Source organism: Lissotriton vulgaris, chromosome 4_1 (assembly GCF_964263255.1).
Source record: "Lissotriton vulgaris chromosome 4_1, aLisVul1.2, whole genome shotgun sequence".
Lineage (NCBI taxonomy): Eukaryota > Metazoa > Chordata > Amphibia > Caudata > Salamandridae > Lissotriton > Lissotriton vulgaris.
In genome coordinates this window covers 1,853,075,038-1,853,100,253 of record NC_141691.1, presented here as the reverse complement: position 1 = coordinate 1,853,100,253, position 25,216 = coordinate 1,853,075,038, and the positions used below count along the sequence as shown (strand labels likewise).

General features: G+C 45.5%; 1 protein-coding gene across 1 annotated transcript in view; it reads right to left on the bottom strand.

Moving 5' to 3' along the window:
• The window catches only part of MTBP (MDM2 binding protein), a 181,060-nt gene that overhangs the window by 141,460 nt on the left and 14,384 nt on the right, over positions 1-25,216 (bottom strand). Inside the window, exons 2-6 of the mRNA XM_086966165.1 lie at positions 20,645-20,728; positions 18,877-18,950; positions 18,634-18,785; positions 17,933-17,991; positions 17,006-17,150 (exon numbers count right to left, since the gene is read on the bottom strand). Of these exons, the coding sequence (XP_086822291.1) occupies positions 17,006-17,150; positions 17,933-17,991; positions 18,634-18,785; positions 18,877-18,950; positions 20,645-20,728 (514 nt within the window). The remainder of the gene's footprint in view (positions 1-17,005; positions 17,151-17,932; positions 17,992-18,633; positions 18,786-18,876; positions 18,951-20,644; positions 20,729-25,216) is intronic.

Below are 25,216 nucleotides of genomic sequence, written 5' to 3'. Positions count from 1 at the left end.
TTGGTTAGCCCCACTGACAACGCTACCAAGGACCTCTGCCAGGCGCTAGTAAACCTCCAATTCAAGCAGATAGTAGGTGGTCCCACTCACCAGCTGGGACATTTGTTGGACCCCATATTTGTCAACTGGGGGGATGTAGAAGCAATGACTCCTATCCCTATCCCATGGTCGGACCACTATCTGGTACCATTCTCCATACGCATACCCGGGGCAAGAGCACTGGTGCCAGCACCACGATACTACTCTAGGAGGAGATGGGCAAACTTCTCCCACATAAAGTTCTGTGCGCACTCATCAAAGGGGGGAGTCCAGGGGGGGATGATGCGGATACCGCTAACTCCAACCTCTGCAATCGTATAACCGAGGCGCTTGATTGCACGGCTCCACTCTCGCGTGCCAAAGTAGGTGGTTGCACGCAGAAAACTGCACCGTGGTACAGTGATGAGCTCCGGGCTGCAAAGTCAGTACTAAAGCGAGTGGAAAGGCAATGGCGAGTAGCTTTTTCAACGGAAATCAGGGAGACTTATCTAACTGAGAGGCGACTTTATCATGGACTAATTAGGAAGTCCAAAGCTGCACACTATGCCACCAGAATCAGTGAGGCTGGCAACTCCACGTGAGAGCTTTTTCTGCTTTATAAATCTCTCTCCAGGGGGACACCAGCTACTGCCCCAGATGAGTGCTCGGCGGAATCCTGTGATAAGATCGCGAATTTTTTCGCTGAGAAGGTAACTAAAATCTATTCGTCTTTTTCTAGTCATCTCATGGCAGAGACTGAGTTCGTAGAAATCCGGAGGGATTGGGGGAATAGACACAGATTGACCAGCTTCGTTACCCCGCCCCCGGAGGACCTCCTAAAGATATGTAAACCTATCAAGTCCGGATCCCCTCGGGACCCTACTACGCCTAAAAGGCTAGTTGATAGCTTGCCAGTGCTGGAACCCTACATCAGGCACCTGTTAGACCTGTCATTTATGACTGGGATAGTGCCCAGAGACTGGAAGCAGGCGGTGGTTCTACCCTTGAGGAAGAAATCCAACATTAGTTTTTAAAAATTAGAGAACCTCCGACCTATCTCCCTTTTACCCTACCTGGCCAAAATTGCGGAGAAAGCGATTAATGTACAACTGATGGATTTCGTGGAGGAGGCTGCCCTTCTGCATGACACCCAGTTTGGCTTTCGTCCCCGTCACTCCACGGAATCGGCGCTTCTGATGGCAGTGGAGACCCTTCGCCAGGGGGTGGATGAGGGACAGACCATGGCCCTCATCCTACTGGATCTAAGTGCGGCATTCGACACTGTGGCACATACCACCTTGCTACAGTGTCTGAATAATGGAGGAATATCGGCTACTGCTCTTAGATGGTTCCAGTCCTTCCTGACGGGGAGAGGCTTTCCGGTCCGCCAGGGTGAATGCTATTCCGGGGAGATCTGTTTGGGACAGGGCGTGCCCCAGGGATCGTCCCCGAGTCCGACCTAGTTTAATTTATATGTCTCCCCGGTGGCCGCTATTGTGGAGGGCCATGGCCTGAATATAGTATCCTACGCCGACGATACGCAGCTGGCGATCTCCCTCTCGCGCGCACCCGGTCTTGCGGCGGACCAATTTAGAACATGTATGCAGGAGTTGGCAACCTGGATGTCAAATTGAATGGCAATAAGACCGAGGTACTCGTGGTGAGGGGTGGTCCATCTGTGTGGTCGTCGGCATGGTGGCCCTCTTGTCTAGGTGAGGTTCCAACCCCCTGCCGGGAAGCCAAGAATCTTGGAGTCTGGCTTGACGCTGATTTGTCCTTTGGACCTCAGATTGGCCGTGTGGTGGGTGTCTGTTTCAGCGTCCTAAGAGGTCTGCGGAAGGTACTTGATCTACTTCCCATGTCGGCCCGCAGGACGCTGGTGCATGCCCTCGTCACATCGCGCCTGGACTACGGCAACCTACTGTACCTCGGAGCTACCAGTAGGGTGTTAAATCGTCTCCAGGTACTGCAGAATGCAGCAGCTCGCCTCATTCTGAAGCTTCCCAAAAGATCGGCATCCAAAGCAGCCCTTCAGACTCTTCACTGGCTTCCAGTGAAGAGCAGGGTGGAGTTTAAGGCCCTCTGTACCTGTCACCGTATTCTTAATGGGAGGGCACCAGCACCACTCCAGAGTTTGGTCTCCAGATACGAACCTACGCGAGCGCTGCGCTCCTCCCATGGTGGCCTATTAAAGGTACCCAGGACGAGAAGGGCTCGCATGGGAGGCAGATCCTTTCGCTACTTGGTGGCGAAGGGTTGGAATGCATTACCCTTGGACTGTCTGAAGCCGACTTTAGGAAGAGGCTAAAAACATACCTTTATGTACGATAAACCTAGCTGACTCTGCGGCCCGTTTTTATGAGTTTCTATCTGTCTTAGCGCAGGGACACGCTAGCTAGCGTAACCGCGCGCTCTATAAAACTCCCTTATTATTACTTATTAGTGCCGGGGTCGACATAGAGTTTAGACTGTTCTTCAGTTGAGGGATCTTGTTCCTCTGCTACTAGAGCTTTTCCCCCCAATCTCGGCCTCTTTGGCTGGGTCGGTTGGGATCCGCTATGTTTCTGGAGCACCTTTGGCTCGACATGCGGAGGGAGTCCGAATTTCATCGGTCCGAGAGGTTTTGGTTGTTGGACCGTTTTAGTAGTTTGTATGATTTGTCTTGGCGCCGTGGTGATCGATCCGACAGTTTTTGCTTGTTCGATACCCATTTTGTGGCCCGTTGTCGACTTTGGAGCATATTGCTTCTAAGCGATGCTTTGGTCCCTGGGTTCGACGGAGGGCTTCGACTTGACTTTGGCTTAAGTGTCTTTGAGGGTACTTGCTTCGGTTGTTCCACGCCTAACTTTGGATCGACAACCGTTGTCCGTTCGAGCCCCTTTTTAGTGTTGCCAGGCGTCGATGTCTATTGCGTTGGGTCGACCGCCTTACGCCTAATCATGAACGTGGGAGTAGTGGATCTGGCCTCGACGACCTGTTTTTGCTTGGTCGGCTTCGACGGATCCGCCATTTTGGGTCCGAAGAACGGGATGTCGCCAAGTTTCGGTTTCTGTTTGCTAGCTATCACTTTCGGTTTTGATTTCTCCAGATTTTTGAAAAGTCGTACCGATGGCTCTTGTGATATATTCGTAGCCGGGCTCAACTGCGGGGCTATAGAATCATCGTGCTGATCTTGGCTAAGGCCTTCCGGCGATGCCTCGACCTGAGCCTCTGGATCTGAACCTGCGAATTTATTGGGCTCCGTACGCACGGTCGATATACCTTTGTGCATCGACCTGAGAAGTCTTAAAGAAATTTGGGTAGACTCACATCCTCTTCCTAAAATTGGGGAACTGTTGGAAGAACTGAGGGACGCAGAATGGTTTTCACAGATAGATCTTGCCTCTGAGGAACATCAAGTTTTGTTGGATGATGAATCTCGACATTATACAGCTTTTAACTCCCCTTTTGGCACTTTTCAATTTTATAGGATGCCCTTTGGCCTTGCCTCTGCGGCTTCAGTGCTCCAGCGTATGAAGCAGACAGTGCTTCAGGATGTAAGGGGTGTCGTCATTGTTCAAGATGATGTGCTTAAGGACATGAGGACAGTGCTTGGCATTTTTGATAAGTGAATTGTTGGTAAAAAAAATGTGGGTTCTGAAAGAGAGAAATAGAATTTCTGGGACATCTTGTTTCTGCTAATGATGTCAGCCCAAGGCCAGGTCTAGTGAAAGCTTTTGAATGCCCATGTCCAAAAAAGAAGGATGAGTTACGTTATTTTTTGGGGCTGTGTGAGTTCTACTCACATTTCATACCCGAGTATGCCAGTAAAACGAAGGTTCTTTCAAATATGTTGAGGACGAATGTCCCTTTTGAGTAGGATGTGAACTGTCAGGAGACATTTGACTTGATCAAGTCAGAAATGGTTACTGTAAAAAGCCTTAGTGCATATGGCCTGACTGTTTCCTGCCCCATTACAGTTGATGCTAGTAACTATGGTTTAGGGGCTGTTTTGACTCAGTCTTCTGGTGTGAGTGAAGTTACCATCAGCTACACTTCCAGAGTACAGCGTGATCCAGAGCTAAATTACTCTGCGATTGAAAAGGAGCTTTTGGCGTGCTACTGGGCATGTGAAAAGTTCAAGACTTACATTTGGGGCAGAAAATGTGTCATCCAAACTGACCATAAGCCCCTTGCATACATTCCAGGGAGGGGGGCGGGTGACTTCTCAAATATGCCACGACTCGTATTGCACGGCTGACTACTACACTTCTACAGTACGATTTTGTTGTTAAGCACATCCCAGGAACGGAAAATGTCAGAGCTGATTTGCTGTCCAGACTTCCTATATGTGAGGATGATGAACTTGATGTGGATGAAGACAAGGAGGACTGTTATATTGCCTTTATCGATACGGTTGAAAATAAGGCTTGCAGTGAGAGTGAATGGAAAAAGGCGTTGAGTAAAGATTCTTTTCTAGCAAGAGTAAAAGAATATATTGTGAAAGGTTGGCCTAGAGAGAGGTGTGTGTCCCCTGAAATTCAACCTTTCTGGAAAGTTGCAAACAAACTGTCCATTGAAGATGGGGTCATCATGAGGGATGGCAGGTGCATTCCTCCTCTTAATGTACGTACAAAGTTGGTTGACTATGCACATGATGGACATTTAGGCGCAACCATGATAAAAAAGGCGTGTCAGCCTGCACTATTGGTGGCCTTCTATGGACAAAGACATCGAGTTAAGAGTCAAGGAACGAGTTGTCTGTTGTGGAGCTGAAAAGGGTTTTAAAGTTGTCACACCTCCTTTACAGCCTTTTACAGAAAAGCCATGGCTTAAGGTGGGGATTGATTTGGTGGGTCCGTTTAATTTTCTTCCTTACAACTTACGCTTTGCTTTTGTGTTGATGGACTTTCACAGCAAGTGGCCATAAGTCAGATTTTGTGCTTTTCCCATAGCAAGCAGTGCGATTCACTTCCTTAAAGAGATTTTTAGGAGGGAAGGTTTTTCAGAAGCACTTGTTTCCGATAATTGTGTGCAGTTTGTGCATTAGGAAATGAGTGGGTTTTTGAATGAATCTGGTGTAAAGCATTTAAGAAGCTCGGTTGGACATCCTCAAACCAATGGTTAGGTTGGGAGGATGGACAGGGTTGTTGTGGAATGTATTAAGTGGGCAAAACACAATGGATACAATGTGGAAGGTGCAGTCAGATCTATGCTGTGGTTTTACTGCACAATGCCACATTCTCTCACAAAAGTGGCACCCTATGAGTCACTCAGAGGTAGGGTACCCACTTCTGCTTTATACCCGGCTTGGCTGTTAACTGTTTGTGACAAAGTGTCTTACTGGGTTGATCCTGACTTGGAATCCAGGGTTGAAGTTGCACAGAGGAAGATGTTCGGCAGGTATAATCAAAAGAAGTCGGCAAAGCCTGTTGATTGGCACCCTGGTGACAAGGTTCATATCAGAAATACCAATTTTGTAAAAAAAGGGGGATGCGTCCTTTGGTGATCCTGTTTGTGTTGAAAACGTTTCTGGGGGTGTACTTATGGTAAAAGGTGGGCACTGGTGGAATGCATCCAAAGTAGTGAGAGTTCAAGCAGCAGCCGATAGAGACCTTGGCTCTTCGAACTGTTCTTGGAGAAATGTTGATGTGTCCTCTTACCCAACTTAAGAATCCTCTGTGCCAAGTGAAGCACTAAGGAGGTCCAGGCGAGTTAAACATGTTCCTTGGAAGTTACTATAATTTATTACTGTTTTTACTCCTACATGCATTTCTTATATTGCCATTGATACTATTCCTGTATATTTACTGTCATTTGTTCATACTTGTAGGTTTTCTTTCTTTTGTTGTTCTGGTTTGCCTTGTTGTTGCTCATCTTCTGGGCAGTTGTTTAAACATCATCTTTTTATATTTTGTGTTTTCATGTACATAGTTTCAACAAGCCACTGTCGCCCATGTTGGTCAAGTCTTATTTTATATTTCCCATTTTTATGACGTTGTTCAATACATTTTAGCTGAGCTGGAAGGAATCTTTTGCAATAAAACAAATGGACAGACTGACATACTGCATTTAAGAAGTGATGTCTTAAGTGAATAAATCCACGCCCATTTAATGTGACAGATCTCTACCAGGAAATGAAAATCAAATTTCTTTCAGGCAGTAATTTATTACAGTGACATTGTTATTAGTGTTTGATAAAACATACTGCCCCTAGACAAATCACCTGGAGCCAAGGACAGTTTGCACAAGGTTTCAACACCAATAAGGAATTAACCTGAGAATGGAAGAGGGAGAGAAAAGAATTCTGAATAAAATACATTCATATTGTTGGAAAAAAAAAAGGTTGTAAATGTTAACTTGTTTCTTAACAAAGTGGACACAGTGCGAGCAGCAAAGAATTGACAGACTGTACAGGCCTGTACTGAGAAGTAACCACCTCCTCCCCCCTACTCCCCAAGAAGGACATTGAAGAATCGGAGTACCATTAATAGAAGTTGCTTGGCAGAGCAAAGCACTCTGGTAAGCTCGTATTTGACTAAACAATCAGAGGTGACAAGAAGAGAGCCACATACAAAGATTGATCCATAGAACAGCAAAAAGTAATGTTGACTGTTCTAGGCTGCCAATTTAAGGCTTTCCGAATAGGAGTGGAGTAAGTAAAGTGCCAAGGATATTTTTTCGCCGATGGATTTTGCAAAGACTTTCGGCACCACATGAGGACACTAGTCCTGAAGTTCGATGCCATAAGAAGGGGTGCCAAAGACTCAGTCACACTTCCAGTTACCAAAATTTCAGTTTGGTCAGTTGTTAATTTCAGCCAGTGTTGGCCCCTCCAAGATTTGACGTCTTAAGTGACAACAGCAATAAGAAACATCAACTGAGGCACGGACATTAAATTTAAATAATAGAGTTTTTGAAATACATTTTTGATTGGTTTTAGCTTTTGGTAACATTTCACATAGTGACATTCAGGCATTGCAACACAAATTGTGGCAGGAAGTAAAGAGTATTATACCCGGTGTATAGTGTTTCCACTCCTCAGTTGATCCATGGTACAGTCAAGCCTTCCAAAAGCTATCTACACTTATCCTTTATAACTCTAATGAATCAGTCTCGATTCACCATGTACGACTAGGGTATAGCGCACATTATGCTTAAGGGTGAACAATAAATAGTGATCAACTAGAACTTGTAACATTCCCAGTCTAGATTAGGTGTGTAGTCGTTCTGATGCTTACTCAGTTGGTGTCCATGCGGGTCTGCAGAGTGAAATCAAGTCTGGTCAGAGGGTGGGGTGGAAGTAGGAGAGCCTGGGGGTGGGGAATAAAAGGGTGGCAAGGCATTGTAAGCCCTGGGGACTCTCTTCCAGCAATACAATACCGGGTGCTACTATCCACAGGAATGTCAGGGTGCTGCCTATCTACGCGTCCTCTACATGCACAAAGCTGGACATTACCTCTGCCCTTTGTAAATGGGGGCCTACGAATCCCTCACCGCAGCTCATCCCAAAGTGCATCTCCCCCTGCCCATGTCTAACTCCCAACCTCTTTTCTCTACCTATTGTACGGTGGACCAGGTTGGGGATTTCCAATGGTGTGCAATATCCCTGCGGGCAGCTTTCAATGCAAAGACTATGAATCTATTACCTGCTTTTTTTTCCCAGCTGTCTGTGGTATAAGCCTAAAAGGCATGTCTCTGCTCGGAATACTTGGTGTCCAGAAGCATACGATCAGTGGGCAATCCCACACCATGTCCATGAAATCTGAATCAACAAGGGCGCATCAGGTGTACACGATGTGCTGCATCACAATCAGCTATGAGACGAGAGAAAGGTGCAGTGTAGGTAGTTTAACTGCGTGAATTTAAATTACGTGTTATGGGTGGACGTGTATGTGCATGATAGAGTCTTTTCCCATTCCTTCCCTGTCAATTGCCGTCTGACATAAGTCTCCCATCTGTCCGACAGTGCCAGCAGGAGGTCGGCTATCATTGCCTGTGACATAATGTATAGGCCATTAGATTTGGTGTTTTCCCTGTCCAACCGTTACTAATGTCTGCAAGAAGTCACACATGGGTGGTCCCAGGTCGGAGTCCCCATGGAGGCCTTGCCGCACCTGCATCACTGCTCCATGTATAAGAAATCGACCATCTCTGGGCCCATCTCCCATTGTCAGTTCATCAGGTGTTCAGAGGGCCCATCAGGTGTTCATAAGGTGTTCAGAGGGTTCTTCAGGTGTTCATTGTAACAGTCATTTAAGGGCGCCAAATTTGCTTCTGTTCTGGTAGCCATGAGCTACGTCATCATGAACCTCCCCCCACCCCTCCGCAATCCACCTAGAGCAGCACATAAGGGGAGCAGGGCCAATCCTAGCAAGCGCTCCTCTCCAACAGCTTTCGTGCCAGTGTCACCCTTACTTCTAAAACCTTTGCAGTTATCGCTCCCTCCCTGCGCATGACTCCAAACTCACCAACACCGCCAAATGTATTCCCGCCAACCACTGCAGCTGTGACACATAGTAGTAAATTTGAATGCCCAGCCCACGCTTGCCTGTTGGTCCCTGAAGAGTACAGAGCAACACCCGGGTGAGCCGTCCATCCGAGATCAGGTCCCGGAGCAATGCATTCAGAGTCCGAAACCAAATCTTCGGAATCCAAATCAGCTGGTTCGCAAAGTAATAAAGAACTATAGGGAGCATTACCATTTTGTTCAGGGCTGGCCTTTGCCATTATGGAGAGCCGGGGTGTTCGCCAGAATGCCACACTGCCTCTCAGATCACATATTGTTCAACATAGGTTGCCCTTGATCAGATCCTTATCCGCATGGCATACCTAAGTATTTTAAAGACCTTGGGTACCCACTGGATCTCCAGTAGTCGCATTGTGGCCAGGGGGAGGCAGTCTACATAATCTGGTGATTTTGGGAAGGCATAGGTTTTCAAACAGTTAGGACAAAGTCCAGAGACCCACCCAAAAACCTCTAGCAGCTCCATACATCATGGGACACCTGTCTGGGTGCTTCGCTGATAGAAGAGCATGCTCTCTGCATACAGCGAGACCACATGCTCTCTGTTATGTAATGGGATCCCTCTGCTGCTCCTCAGTCTGCAGTATGCAAGCAAAGAGCTCAATGGTAAAGGCAAAGAGCATGGGTTAGAGGGGAAGCCCTGCCTGGTGCCCCTGAACATCCCGAAAGGGTCCGAGATGCAGCGTTCAGTACATACCCTGCTCAGCAGTGTAGCCCATTTACTGCAGGGACATGCTGCCCATAACCGCTTGTAGGTAATTCCAACGTAAGGTGTCAAATGCTTTCGGTATGTCTAAGGAAAGGAACGTTGCTCTGGCCTGGTAGTTCACTGGGGTTATGAACAACATGTGGTACAGACGTCACAGGGTATAAGAGGTATTCTGTCTAGGAATTAATCAATTTTAGTTATTGTGTACCAAAGTAGAGACAATACTTTACTGAGAATCTTTTAATCTAGATTCAGAATTGACAGGGGGCAGTAGGCGCATACATCCGTAGGTTCTCCTGACAACTTAGGCACAGACACCACCAGGGCCTCTCCAGTAGTTTCAAGTAACGACCAGCAGTTCAATGTGTGCATACATGACAGCTATACTCGGGATCAGTTGTGAGGCAAAGGTCTGATAAAACACGACCAGTAAACCATCAGTCCCGGGAGTCTTACCTCGAGCCAGGGCCTTCAGCAGTCTGCCAGGGCAATGACATCCTGGCTAGGAATGTGTCGAGTGTGGTATCCTAGATGTAGTCAGGGGTCTCAAATAACTCCTGGCTTTGGTCAGCGAAAACAGTGTGAAGATCTTGCTGCATGTATACCGGGTTACACCTCGGGTCCAAAATTCGGATGATCCCCGAGGAAAACCAACCACGCCAACAGTTTAACTCTGCATGCATGCTTTTCTGTTATTTGTGCAGCTTTAACTGATCCAACACTGCAGCATGGTTCCCTATTTTTTCCTGAAGTGCTGTTCTAGCACAGGGGCAGTCAGGGATTATGCTCTCACATCTGCAAATGCCATCTGCTAGGGTGGTCAACTCAGTCCGGAACGCATGCTTTATCCCCACCGACTGACAGACAGTAGCCCAGAATTACTGCCTTAAAGGCATCCCTCTCAAAGTTAATGTGGGAAGCTGTCCTAAAGTACGGAGATTGTTTTTCCCGAGGGGGGGGGGGGGGGGGGGGGGGGAGGGTCTCGAAAGGTGAACTCATGTAAGTAACCAGGTGAAAGGCACCAAGTTGGAAAGAGCACTACTTGCCTACCCTAACAGAGGGTGACCAACAGTGGGTTATGGCCACATATTGTGGGCACAAGTACTCCGTAGTGGTGATCGGCACCGTCAAGTCAAGGGAGCACAATATTTTGGCCAGGGATATATGCATGCACTGGAGACTAAAATTAGTATTTTTTGCGTCCTACATTCGGTGACCTCCACACATCTTAAGTGCCAGTGGTCCTAAGGACCCCTGAAACTCTGTGCTGTCTGCATTATCAGGGTAGGAGGAGGTTGTGTTCGCTTTTTTTGGATTGCACCATTGTGGAGTCCTGTAGTGGTGGTCTCCACCTACACAATAATAGAATAATGTAATGTAAAATTTTCTTGGGAACAAATAACGGAAATCGGTTTCATTTTCCTAGAGAAATGACAAACTTGCAGAGAAGGCCTTAAATCACTGTTAGAATAATTTGCTTCTAGAATGTAGGCGCAAGAGAAATATATTTTGTACTTCATCTAGAATGAATGTTTTCTTGTCGACTGTGGTGTCGAAGGGATATCAGCAAAATTTTCTTTACTGTCTGGGGAAATTGTTTAGCTTTGTGGATAACGGTCCTAGTAAATGTTGCAAATGTCTGGAGAAAATGTGCACCAGCATCGGAAGAAGAATATCATGATTTCCTCCTGCTGAAGTACAGTGACGACAGCCTGGCTGTGAGAAGTTAGCCTGGCATATGATATCCACTAGTTCTAGTGGGCACCTTGCACCCGTCTAATCGACCCTTTTTGATGGTGGTTGTAAAGTCAAACACTTATAGAAAGCTATCCTAGTGGTAGCATGGACCAGCAGTCATCAGGCTAAGACTTCAGAGAGCGTATTAAGCAAGTTGTTTTACCAATTATAATCCCTTGAGTACCAAATGAAAGGACACCACACAAGGTATATATCAAATATATATGTATTTATTCTAAACACAACCCCTCTGCACTCTTTATGAGGTCAGAGGTAAAAGTACAATACAAGTTACTCAACTAGCATAGGATAAGTTGCACAGTATACGTTATGCCTTAGGGGTCTCACAAACCATATACTAAAATAGTGGTATAAGAACCAGTGGAGAATTAGAAAGCAGGCCTGGGGCCTGTGGAATCGCTGGGACTACTCTAAACAACCAAAGGTTAGGAAGTAGGAGGCCCACGGGAGACGCGTGCAGTGTCTAAACACAGCCGCAGGTTAAAATTGACTTTCTATGGGAAACAAATAAGTTACAAATTTACAATTTAAGGACACTTCCGGATGGACTGCGATGGAACCCTTTTAAACTAGGACACTTCGAGAGTCAAGACCCATGGCAGCACCGGAGTACCTCACCCAGGAAAGCCGGGTGCATAGGTGCCTTTTTGTGTCTGGTTTAATCGTCGTTTTCACTGGAGAGCTGCAAAGAAGTGCTGCAGGCGACCAGAGGAAAAGTGTCCGGGTGGATCCAAGGGTGGATCAAAGATCTGTAGTAACCTGAAAGCAGAAGGGACAGAGTCTGGGTCACTTGCCAGTGACCAGAAAGATGGTACAAAAGGGGGTGATAATGGACGGAGCATCTGAACCAATCAAACACTCACACCCAGTCAAAAGATCTAGGTTTAATCCATCACCGTTCTTTAGCCCACTCAGTGACCAGAAAGATGCCACCAGATGTCGGGCGATTTCAGGTGAAGATGTGAAGTGTCTCTTAAGCCACGAGGACCAGGAGGCGTCGACGACGACCAGGAGCTGGATTCAAGCTCTCCCACGATGGATCTAGTTGACAGCGGTGTCGGTATCTGGACTGGACCCAACAAGCCTTGGCAAACGCAACCCATGCAGGATGTCAAGATTGGCCCACCTCCGCCTGACCCAGGACCACCTCGCCTTCAGGAAGCAACTCAAGACCTGGCTGTTCGAGCAGTAGCGGACCCCCCCCCCCTAGCGCCTTGAGACCCTCTGGGTGAGTAGTGCGCTATATAAATGCTTTGATTGATTGATATATGAATATATAGATATAGGTATACTATATCTAAGTAAGGGGTGATTACACCACCTTACCCCGGCTGTGTGAACAGACCTGTGGTGTCAGTTTGGAAGTCAAGCCAGGGGTGGCACAATACATGCTGCAGCCCCTGGTAGGCCTAGGGTGCACCTATGCCCTGGGTACCTATGGAACACCTTACAGGTGCTCACAAGGGTGACCCAGTAACCAATCTGATATGTACCTAAAGAACATGGTATCAATTTAGAGAGAGAACAGCTGGGCTGTGGGCCCGATTAGCAGGTCCACTGCCACACTAAAGTAAAAAAAACAGAGAATCACAGCAAAAAGTGGGGGTAACCATAGGAAGCAGACCCTACTCTCCTACACTGGCTCTAACAAAGGACTTATGAAAATTAGGTGCAATGGAAGTGGAGACACCGAACACCCTGTGATTATTGACCAATGAGAACTGTGGATGTCCGAGATTTTGAAAGAAAATTAGGGATGGACTTGAACATTTAGGGTATAACTACTAGTGTCAAAAAGATCAACTTCGGTGTGTCTTTGAGAAGCGTGTTTGAGTGTTGAGGCAAGAGTGAAGCTGTTTCCTGGGAGGTGAGAGCTTTGTTGTTTTTTTCCTTCGAGCTTCTCTAGTGAGCTGGCTGCTCTCTGATCCGGACTCTCTAACTTTGAGCCTAAGAGGTTGTCCCAGCTATTCCCTTCCAGCCGGAAGGTTAGCTCTTCTATTAGTACGGTGTGCAATAGTTTCTCTAGGTTTGTACTCCTATCCACTCACTCATGCTCGTTAAAAGAGATGTTATTGTAAATTGCTTACTTTCTCTTGTGAGATGATCTGTGATTCGATGTTGTATCGTTTGATTGACAATTCATATACCAAGAAATGGATAAAGGTAATTTGATAAATATTTGGAGTTTGTCATTATTAATGAATACTGTTAATACATTGTGAATTTTGTATTGGTTTTGCTTTGTTCGTGGAAATATTCCCTTTGTTGTAAGTCCTCATAAGGGGGATATAATCCGTCGTGTCAATAGTCAATCCCTGTAACTCTACTTAAAAGATTCATCGGAGGACCTAATTGCGAAAGGTATGGGCTACATTTAGATTATGCGGGGAAAGACAGGTTGTTATGAATTAAGTCTTTATTTGAAAAATATTACCCCTATTTCCGCTGCATTAACAGCATCAAAGAAGTAGGCCTGCCCTACATTTAGGGCACAGACACTATCCAGCAGTAACCGAAACCCATGGAGTCGTCCCATCAGGAGGACATAGCGTCCTTCCTAATTGATGTAGGTCTTCTTGACCTCGAAGGGGACCCAAGCCTGCACCCAAATCAACACGCCCTGGAAAACACAGAGTACCCAGTGACATATATTCATCCTCTCCATTTCCTTTGCAGTGTAGTCCCCTCTGCTCACACTAAATGAGTCTCCTGAAGGAGCATCACATCCACCCCTCTGCGTCGCAAGGAGGACAGTACTTTTTATCGTTAAGTAATGGATCTCAGCCCCCAAACATTCCAGGAGATGAATGTATATGGCATTCCAAATCCTGCCATTCTAGACGGGTAAATCATTCTCCAGAGTCTCCACCCAGGCCTAGCAGCCAGTCACCCCCATCCGACTCAGGCACACACGTACCAGGCATCTGATGGTCGATACTCAGCTTCATCGTTAGAGGCAGACCAAAACATTGAGTGCATGTAGCAAGTCTGGACGTGAACATAGAAATAAACCTCAATTCAAATACCCCAGGTCAGAGAAGCAACGCCCCGACCAAAACAATGAACAAACAAAAACTGCTTGAACCAAACCCCTGACACCATTGTACTGGAAGAGAGGCTTCTGTGAGGGGGTGTCCAATCGCCACAGCTGCCAAAGAGGCCAATCCCGCCTCGGACTGCTTATGGTCACACTGATGATGTATTCCTTGCAGCAGCAACCAGGCAGCCACCTTGCAGGTGCCCGCAACGCACAGCAGGGTAGGGTAGGCACAGCGTCTCAATCAAATATAAATAATAGTGGAGTGTCATCTGCATAATAGCACAGTTGGGTAAGCAAGGAGTGAATGAGCTCAGCAAGGGGCCCAAGGTATATGTTGAATAAAAGTGGTGATGCTCTTTGATGTGCCACTGACATAATTGATTGACGAGAGGAAGGGAACAAGTGCCACAGTGAGTCATATCCAAGAGAAAGGAGTGTAACTACTCCAGTACGGTTCCTCCAATACCAGGTAAGCAGCATTCATTAAACAGAAAAGAATGGGGGCAGTGACAAATGCAGCTGACTGAGCCAAGAGGATCATGGCATTGATACCCTAGACATCTTCAGCAAGGCAGGGATGATCTACAACTGCAAGGGTAACAGATTATATCCCCCCCCCTTAGGCCACATCATCAAAAAGTCTAAAAACGTACACACAAAGCCTTCTAGGATTTTAGCTGCTGCCATAAAGAGCCACAGGTAGGTGGTTGAGTGTACTGAAAGGATGCAATGGCTGTTTCTTTAGTTGAAAAAGAACAATTCTAGCCTTAAAAGAAGCCAGCACACTACATGAAAATAAAGATTAATTCAAGATGTCTAAGGGAGAAGTAATCAGTATATACATCTTTCAACCGAGGGGGAAACATCATAGAAATTGGATAGGAGGGTGTAACTGAACTGCAGGTGTCTATTAGGAGAGATATAGCGGGCTGCTCTTGTGAATCAATATAAGTCCATACGAAGTTGGAAATGTTGAGGGTATAAAGGAAGAGGTGGCGAGACCAAATTCCTCTCCTATGTTTTCTTTAATGGTGCTATGTTTTTTACACAAACATTTTTGATTTTTTGGCAAAAGGACAGAGGCAACATGGGTAGCTGTGGACAATCTAATAGGGATTTTGAACAATTTGTTTACTGTCACCTTAGAGAATCCTTGAATAAAAAGTTTGAAACTAGGTTTCCCTAATGGAGGTGTTACATTTCTTAAGCAGCATTTTGTATTCACAAGTTCTATTGTCGTCATCCTACCATCTCCATATGCATTCAGTGAGTTTCAAATGACGTTTAAGCTTGGCCAGCAAATTGTTGAATTTTGGAGAGCTTTGGTATTGAACCTTGATGAATTTATTAGTGGAGGGTGCTGCAGAATTCCATGCAGACAAAATGGGAGTACAATATCCCATATAATTAGTAATCAGGCTTATCTACAAGCAAACTGTTTACTAGTGGGACTGAGGTAAGGGGCCTAAGGCAGCTGGTATTAATTTCCTTCAGTATCTCACTTGTCTGTGACATATCTGAAAACAAAGATTTTTCAGTGGGTAGTAAACTGAGCTTAGTAAAAAAACAATCTCTAGAAGCCTTGGGTGCAATGGCAAGGTACAGGATGTGCCCATCAACATGGTTCGCTGACTTGATAACTGGAATAATGCATGTATGTGAATACTTTGAGAAAATTACGCACAAGAGGGTCCGGAAGGTGTATCTGTGTAGATTTAAGTCTCCCACATTCATTAGAATTTAGGGCATTGTGCATAAGGGGGAAATAGCTTCTACAAAGTTGATGAAAAAGCAGAAGAATTGATTGCCTTGGACAGGATATACTAACATGATAAAAAGTGACTTATGTGTTTGCTGCAAAGTTGATTGTCAAAACTTTTGAATTTGCAAGACAAAGGGGGTAAAAGGACAGAAACCGCAAATGTCAATTCACAGAATACAACACCCCCACCGTATTTGACGCATATGCTATCTGAGCAGAAAAGACTATAATTTGCCAGAATTGCTTCAATCACCACAGAATCAGTACTCTGTGACAAAAGGCAATTTCCTTTACAGTTTGTTCAGTAAGCAGGCCTCCCACTTGGAGTATGAGGAGCAAAGGCCCTCAATAGCCAAAGAGGCAATGCGAGACATAGCATGAGTGGGTAAGCCAATATAACTATACCAGAGATTGAAAAGTTCTATTCTGGAGTACACAATCTGTGGTCACCGGAATAGAAGCATTGACGGATAGCATCGCTGGTCTCTTGGTTCAGCTGGGCAGACAAGTTTGCCTTTGTGGCTCCTTGAAAATTGGCCGAGGAATATCATGTCCCTGAACAGAGATGTGTCACATTATGGGGAAAATCCCAATAAAGTAATTGTCAAGTTAGTTATGCAATATGTTTTGAAAGCCCTTACTCCATGCTACAGTTTGCTTTGTCATTTGTTGATATTGGTACATAGTGTTAAGAGGCATATGTTTTAAATGAACGTCTAACACTGTGGCAGGGATTTAGCAGTTGTAGCTTGTCTAGAAATATTACACAAAAACTGATTGCCTTTTGTCCATGCACATGTAAGCATGGCATGGAGTTTGTCCAAAAACACTGTTAGTAATGAGCATAGCGATTATAAAAGATTTGTTTAATAATTACTTACTAAAGAAGAGGATGACGGATTGTCAAGTCTGTCTCAGAAAACAATTTCCAGGCACTAAATTAAGCTGGCAGCATGGCTTAGTAAGCTGAAAGCTCCATGCCATATGTGGTAACCTGAAAGTCATGCATTCAATTGCCAGAAAGAACTCAGTCTTTTGTTCTTCAGGAAGTGAAATAGGCAAGAAATTCATCCAATCATAAGCATGTGGCTAACCCAAAGGCCAGAGTCTGACTGGGGAAAAAAGCAGCCCTGGCAAAAGCGTTCAACCCAGTCGCGTGCTCAACACATAGGGTCATTTCAGAGTTACCCAACAGGATAAAGATGTGCTTACCCTTTTCTATCTTTTGTTGCAATAGTGATCTTAGCAGAATGCCACTCCGTCAAGTGTTTTAAGGCTCCTACAGCAGGAAGACAGTCTTTGAATTTGGGAGCATCTTTGTCCAGTGCCAGGAGAATCACGTCAATCATTGCTTTTCCTGTCCAGGGAGGCAAAACAAATCAAAGAAGTTTATACATATGTGAATGCGGACAATGGCCATCTCAATTTAGTCCAAAACTGAGGGAATGGTAAATGGTTCAGCAGGAGACACTTCGTTTATAGATACTGCCGGTAAGCTTGTATAACAAAGGTTCTAGTTATTTCAACAGAATAACAGACATGGTGTGCAATAGTTCTATGCATAATAATTAGTGAGCTGGTTTGGTAAATACTGAGGAAATGTTCATTATTTCACTACAGGGTTATTTACGGTGTCACTGCCATACCAATAACTCCAGAAATCGCTGCTCTCTGACTCTCAGGCTCCATGTTACTATCAGCTGATAGAGAAAAACAAATTTGCTAACACCAACGAGGCCATTTAACAAGAACGTGTCTCACTTCATTGATATAATCTCTTATACTCGGGTTCTGGTTAAATACATGTGTTCATAAATTCTTTACGTGAAAAAAAGGTGCTGCATAATCTATTTATGCAGATCTGCCAAGTGTAATAAGTTATTTATTACCATTGCAGAATAGTCATGAGTAGATTGCCCTAGATGTACTAAACAATGGGAGTAAATGTAATTTCACTTGGAGTGTCTAAGCATACCATATGCTGCTATGGTATATAACAGTCAGTTCAACTGCTCTTCTCATAAAAGAAAGCCATTAGGACATGTTTGGCTCGTGCACCAGCAGAAAGCACACATTTTGCAGTAAAGCTAATGTAACCAACATTCCATGAAGCTCCTAGGAAATACCAGGAATACTTACCTGGAGCAGGAAGTTGATCTGATAAGAGATGTATACTCTCTGCAGACTCCTCAAATAATCTATAAAGAGAACATAAGAAATAATGAAACTGGCAAACAAAAGTGCACTTCACACGTGAAACAATGAAGCAGCCAGAAGCTTCAGAAATAAATCAATTTGCTCTCCTTAATTTATTGGAGAACCTGGAACTTACGTAACTGTGTTAAGGACTAGTAGTATCTGAATATCTATAAATCTGTATATCCCTCAAACGCCATGAAGAGCAACATGGCAGCTTATGAAGGGGAAAGTAGCAAAGACCATTATGCAGACGTGTGTTGAAACTAAAATTTAGATCTCAAAGATTAGAGGAATTTAAAATATCCAACAAGAGAACCTGAAAGTCAAAACAAATTAATTTGACCTCTAGGTTTCCATGTTTGATGTATAATAAATCGAGCATTCTTAGGCTTTTTATGTCTTAGGTAGTGTTCTTTGCATGCACCCATGACAAATTGTCGATGGATTTTAAAAGTTTGAATTTTAGAAAACCTGGCACGGGGACAAACAACCATTTACGGTCAGCACAGGGCCATAAACGAAAAACGCAGATTTAAAAATAGTAGTGGTGATTACCACCGACGCTTTAATCGACACATTTAAAAAACTGCTGCTCCATCTTGTGATGTCCATAACACAGAATACATATAAAATAAGCATACTCAGTTTGCGATGGCATATGTTTTTCGCTGCTTTCGTCTTCATCGACACTTTGAATGGCAGTCAAGCATTCTTCAACTGATGATTGCACTCCCTCCTCACTACCATCTTGTTCGTTGCTCAAAGAAACCTCTTCCCAAACAGGGTTCGAGAACTACAACAATACAGAAAAGGAATAATGGTAATAAAAAATGTTCAACCAGAATTGAGAATGAAATACTGATTTGCTGACATTTCACACCTACCTGGAAGGTGCCATAAATTCCTTGAACAGCAAAGAACCACTTTCTTGGGCCTGGAGCACCTGCCACTGAGCATGCTGGAATGGAAATACAAGGATTAATGCTTCTTGGTCACAAGCTTCAATTAATAATACCACTTTGTAGGAAGTGCACAGCCTTAGAAATAAAACCACAGCAAAGGCCTTTTCCATCATATATTGTAAAAAGAGGAAAAAAGGTAGACGGTGTACATTGATTTATTATTGTACAAACTTCAATAGTGTAGAGCTTAAAAATTGGAATTAACACAATTCTAACTTCTAGGTCAGAATTCCTGAAAGGCAATACAATTTACAAAAACCAACAAAAAGGTTTATATTAGTTGTAGATGGAGGTTATCAACATAAGCTGAAGACATTTTGAAAGCAAGTGACACTTTTTTCTTTAAACCTAACCCTTGAAATCACAGATAACAAGTCTCTCCTAGGATGGCAAAACAGAAAGCCATGCATCATACTTAGAAAAATGATAAGTTTAAGACCCACACCTAGATTAAAACAAATAATTGCTCAACTCCTGATCTAATAAAAAAGCAACACTGCAAGGATCATACCTTTTAGCTATAACTTAACCCATTGCACACATGCAGAATGATTTTAAAAACTTCTTATGAGAAAGAATTTGTAAATTCAAGGTTTAAGAAAGTGAGCGAACTCAGTGAAAAGCAAACCTAGAATGGCTTGTCCTCCCAGCACTTAAAAGGCTGTAGATCAAGAATATCCTTCCTAAAAAGTTTTGGTATGGTGTTTTTTCTTGTAGGTAGTCATCCTGAAGCTTTGTCTGCAGTTTTGCAGCAAGCTATCCAGCGGTCCTGTGTTGCCTGTGCCAGCAATATTTTCTTGGCCAACTGGTACAGTCTTTCTTTGCCAGTTTTCTGTATAGGATGAACAATACTATATTCCAAGGAGGAGGGAGTGAAAAGTGATACAGGGTTTGCTCACCTTCCCAAATATTTAACTATACAAAAACAACAGGCCCCTACTATGCTTGGCCTAGCTCTCTAGATCAGTCAATGGGGGGGGGGGATCACCATATGGTATTAAAAGAACTCTCACCCATGAAGATTCCAAGCAGCATACCTCTTCATAGGAGTCCTCAGCCAGATACCTAGTATATGTGGACGGACTCCACCATGGTAGCTGTTTGGGTATTGGGTGGGATCCTAGAAGTAGCCGGGTGTCCTTCGAAAATAAAATTAACCCTCAGGACACCCTAGACTATTTTAAATCTATGATCCCACCCAATAACCAAAGAACTCCCTTGATTACCAAGTTTGATTACCAGTCCAGATACACTAGTTATCTGGACGAGGACTCTATGATGAAGCATGCCACTTGGAATTCTAGAGGACGAGAGACATTTAAACACCATGGGGTGTTCTCCTTGGGCTGGTATGGCGAGATAGCGTATGCATGATAGGGGTTTCCTCCTGTTTTTGTACGGTGAGATTAACTCCAACCAGTTCTACTTGCTTCTCAGTTTCATGTCTGGTTCTCCTTGTTCTGTCATAATTTACTCTGGTATCTTTTAACACAAATGGTATTGAGGGCAGCCCCCTAGTCCTGAAGATCTCTGAGAAAAGGGATGAGACATGTCAAATGTACTGAGGGAAGCTGGGGAACCTATTAAAGTTGCATGCACACCGAAATAGAACAATATAAAATTATAAAAAATAATCAATAGGGTAATGCATGAATGGTCGCATCTGCATTATCCAGAAAAATTAACATACCTGGAAACGTGTTTTCATCTACATAAGATGAGGAGCTGCAGTTGCCCTTAATTAAGTTGTAAACCTCACTGGCAATCGCAAGACCTGAAAATTAAATTAAAGTTGTCACTTAAATTATTAGAGATGTTTTAATAGAAACAAAGCAAATGTAGTTGAGAAAATGAGAAAACTATTTAGTGAAGCATCAAGGAAGAATGGAAAGATGAGATTAAAACGATATTTTAAGGTTGAACTCGCATGTTCTTCAATAAATAACCTTATACGGACATCTTTCCCACATCGAGGCATAAGGAATACCAAATTTTCAGCATTAATAATCTATCCCGCTTGCAAATTTGCATTGCTACAACTTCATTAGCATACAGTCATAGTTTATAACCAAATCAATTCTTACCCGAATTAGCAGCTGAACTGAACAATCCAGTCTACATAAGACACCGTAAGTCAGCTCGCCATCTTGACACCTACCATTATTTCAATATGTTTGTCCTTTATGCCTCTGTCCTGTGAAGTAGAACCTTGTTTTTAACTTGTGACCCTTTCTACTGCCTGTAAAGCCATGAATAAGGCCCATTTAATGTTAAATTGCTATGTGCATGATCATTATTGCAAGCTACTCTTATTCACAATACAATGCTGATATTCGATGTATAGACAATATGTATGGTGTGATAAGTTACCAATAAAACAGTTCTTCCTGAAAAGAATATACAAATACAATAGGCTACCGAGCCCATCACAAGGGCAGTCTTACGACATATTTTGGCTACACGTCACTTTCAAGAAGGATACCTTCTCACAAATCGTCCAAGATGTGATTGGTAATCTGGGAACGGAGATTTGGGAAAAGTGAGGACAAGAAGCATCCAGAAAGCTGTGCACCCCAAGGATGTCTGGCATCACCCCAGACATAGCCCGGGTAGGTCTATCAGCTCTGCAGACCGAAGATTGTCTCTAACCTGGTCTAGATATCCCAGTGTCGATCTCACTTCTCAATATGGCAGAATGTAGCAACAAGGAAGTAGAGCTAAAATATGTCAGAAGATTGTAGAACATAATATTTATATATTTTTCCAGTGAAAATCCACAGTTAAAAACTAAGTTATGGTTATGGTGCAAATGCCCAAGACCACTCAAATCTGCCCGCTGTGGTTAGCAAAGGGGCTAACCTTGGGCCAAATCACAATTTTCCAGACACACAATGATAGCTTTTTTGCTATTCACAAAATGATGGCTGCAAGACTACAATTTCTGCACAAACAACCCAATTTTTCCACGCTTTTGGGTGACTCCGAGCACTCCTGTGGGGTTCAATATCCATCAGGGATCTGGCAGGACAGGACTGACAATACATTTCACAATGAGATTGGGGTTCCTGGGTCCATTTTCTTCACTCCAACCAGCACGTGCGTTTAACGTTCATGGTTTGGTGCAAGAGAAGTTGCTCCAGTGTAACTAGAAATCACTCATTGCTTTCAACTGGATGGGATACTGGTTCAGAGAATTTTTAGTAATCGTTCTATACTTCATCTAGGTGATCCTCACATCTGCACTAGATTTCATAATTGAGATTCATTCCCTGTGGTCCCTCACATGGAGATTTCAGGGTCCCACTGTAAGGTGAAGCCCTCAATTATCTTGACCCTTGACGCTCCTTTTTCTGTTGTCCCATTACCATCCCAGAGAGGGGAGGACCTGTTTTTTCATCTACTACATGCCTAACCTTACCTTTCAATACTGACTGCACAAGGCTCGTCTGGACATGTCCAAACCACACAGGAGCTAAGAGGGAAAATGGAAAGTGTCGCCCTCCACTCAAACTATATTTCAAAATAAAGACCCAGTCCAATCGCGTGCTGCTATAACAGTGACAAACAGGTGAGTATTTTTGGAAACCTTCTCCCCACTATACTCTTATAAACATTATAAGGAGGTAATGCACTGTGCTCCGCTCATATTAAAACACCTGTTCTCTCTGGTAACACCACAGAACACCCACTCACAATGAACCAACCCAGAATTGGTAACACACCTCCACCACAAACATTAGACGTTCCTCATAATAATCGGAGGTGAGAGGCCAGTTTGGACGTGCCGAGGGGCCCGACGGGGGACGCAAACACAGCGAGGGCGCCCCCAAGGCCGAGAGGGACATGACCTCTACTAATCGCAGGGGGGGTGTACCATCCCCGACATGCTGGCAAAAGGGGCTTCGAAGGGAGACAAAAGCCCGGACAAGCCGCTGCCGGCGACCCAGCCCAAGGAAAGGGAGCGCAATGAAGGGGACGCCCCAGCCACTAAATCATTCATGGAGGCACTATTCTCATCTCTCAAGGAAGACATCCAAACCCTCAGGCAGGATATGGCGGGGACAAAGAGCTCCGCCGCGACGTGGACGACATAGGGGAGAGGGTGGCAGCTGTGGAGACCTCGGACCAAGCTCGAAGTGCAGAGGTGGAACAGTTGCAGCAAGAAATCCTCCGGCTGCACGATCAACAGACTGACCTCCAGGCCCATGCTAAGGACCTGGAGAACCGCTCTCGGAGGAACAACATCAGGGTACGGAACGTGCCACTCAAGTCGGAAGGGGGAGACATCACCGCGTACTTGCAGGATCTGTTCCGAGAAGTCCTAGGCGAAAATGAGGACCTTGAGATAAGAATCGACAGGGACCTGCCCCCCTCCTCTCCTCCCCCCGGACATCCTAGCCTTCTTGCCCGATTATCCCTTCAGAGAACGCATCCTGAACGCGGCGCGCCAGAAACTACCTATCCGCTTCAGGGAGCACACTGTCGAACTCTTTCAGGACTTATCCACGATCACTCTACAGAAGTGGCGGGAGTTTAAAGTGGCGACCACCTACCTACGAGATAAGGGAGTCCCCTACTCGTGGGGACACCCCTTTAGACTGATCTTTAAGTGGAATGGAACGCTCCATCAACTCAGGTCCCTGAAATATACCTGCGCCGTCTTGGGCCTTCCCACGGAGGAGGGAGGAACGGAGGACATATCCGACTTCAGGCCCTCCCAGTCGCGCTCCCCGCGCCCACTGGCAGACGGCTGGCAGACGATGAGGCCGCCGCACACCCAAGAAGGGGTTCCGACCGGACCCAGAGACGGTAGCGACTGAACATGCAGCAGCGATTCAGAAAGTTTCCACCGATACCACGGCAGGTCCTTGAAGAGACATGAGCGCAGGGGTTGATCACAACTTAGCACACGCCGTGGGGGGGCGGGACGGGGGGCTCCAGGTTCGCCGTTGCCACGTTCTCCCGCACCCAGAGACTACACCAAGGGCCTGGACTGTTGCCGGATAGGCCCTGGTCTATGTTCACAGGTTGGGGTTTGCAGGTTGGGGTTCGGGGTGGAGGGGGGGGGGGGGCGGGAGGGGTTGGGAGGGGTTGGGGTTGGGAACTCTGTGTTCAATTCGAACTGATGACAGGCGACCTAGGGAGGGGTGGCTCGGGCTAAGTCTAGTGCAGGCAGAATGCTCACATTCTCATGGCCGTTGACAGCATTCGTATCCTCTCCCTTAATGTGAGGGGACTTAATAATCCTATCAAAAGGAGGGCAGTTCTCTCATTCCTCGAACGCTCTGGGGCGGAAATCTGTCTGTTACAAGAGACACATTTGTTAGCAAAAGACTGGCACCGCATGAATGCCAGAGCCTTCCCTCATCAATTTTACTCCACAACCACTGAGAAAAAAGCGGGAGTAGCTATACTGGTAGCCAGGCATTTTAGGGGGCGGGTGGGGAGCAAGGTGGCTGAGATCAAGGGCAGACTCTTAGCGCACACAGTTCATATAGGCCCTTCTTCCTTCACATTAGGCTCTATCTACGCACCCAACACTAAACAGGAGGCCTTTTTGAGGGGGGCGCTGTCCGAGGCGCTGTCAGGAGACATGAGGCTTGTTCTGGTAGGGGGGGGGGAGGGGGAACATAAATCTAGTCATGGACAATGAGATGGATAGGTCCGGGAAGAGGTTTGGGGACACAGGGGCACTTTCGGCGACGGGGAGGCAGTGGCTGAGGGACAGAGGGCTGATTGACATCTGGTGGGAAATACATCATACCGCCCCAGGATACACCTTTTATTCACATGTGCACCACACAGACGCCAGGATAGACCACTTTCTGGGCTCTACAGACATGATCCCCATGATCCAGGACATAGACATTACACCAGCGGCGCTTTCAGACCACAAAGCGGTAGTCTTCCAACTGACAGTCCCGCGCACACCTCCACACAGGGGCAGGTGGCGACTCAGAGAAAGCCTGCTCTCCCGCAAGGGGGTGGTACAACAACTGTCCCAAAGCATCACCAGTTACCTGGACCAAAACGACACCGGGGAGGTGGCCCAGGCGACACTGTGGGGGGCGCTCAAGGCGGTCATTAGGGGCGACATCATGGCGATCGCGCAGCGGATAATAAGGAGCGAAAGGAACGGAGGCAGAAATTAGAGACGCAGGTGCTGGAGCGGGTTCACTGCCGGACGGACGCCCCCTGGAACTGGCGCAAATTGAAAGCGGCCAGGGCACAACTGGCGAGTCTGGACCTGGATAGGGCGGAA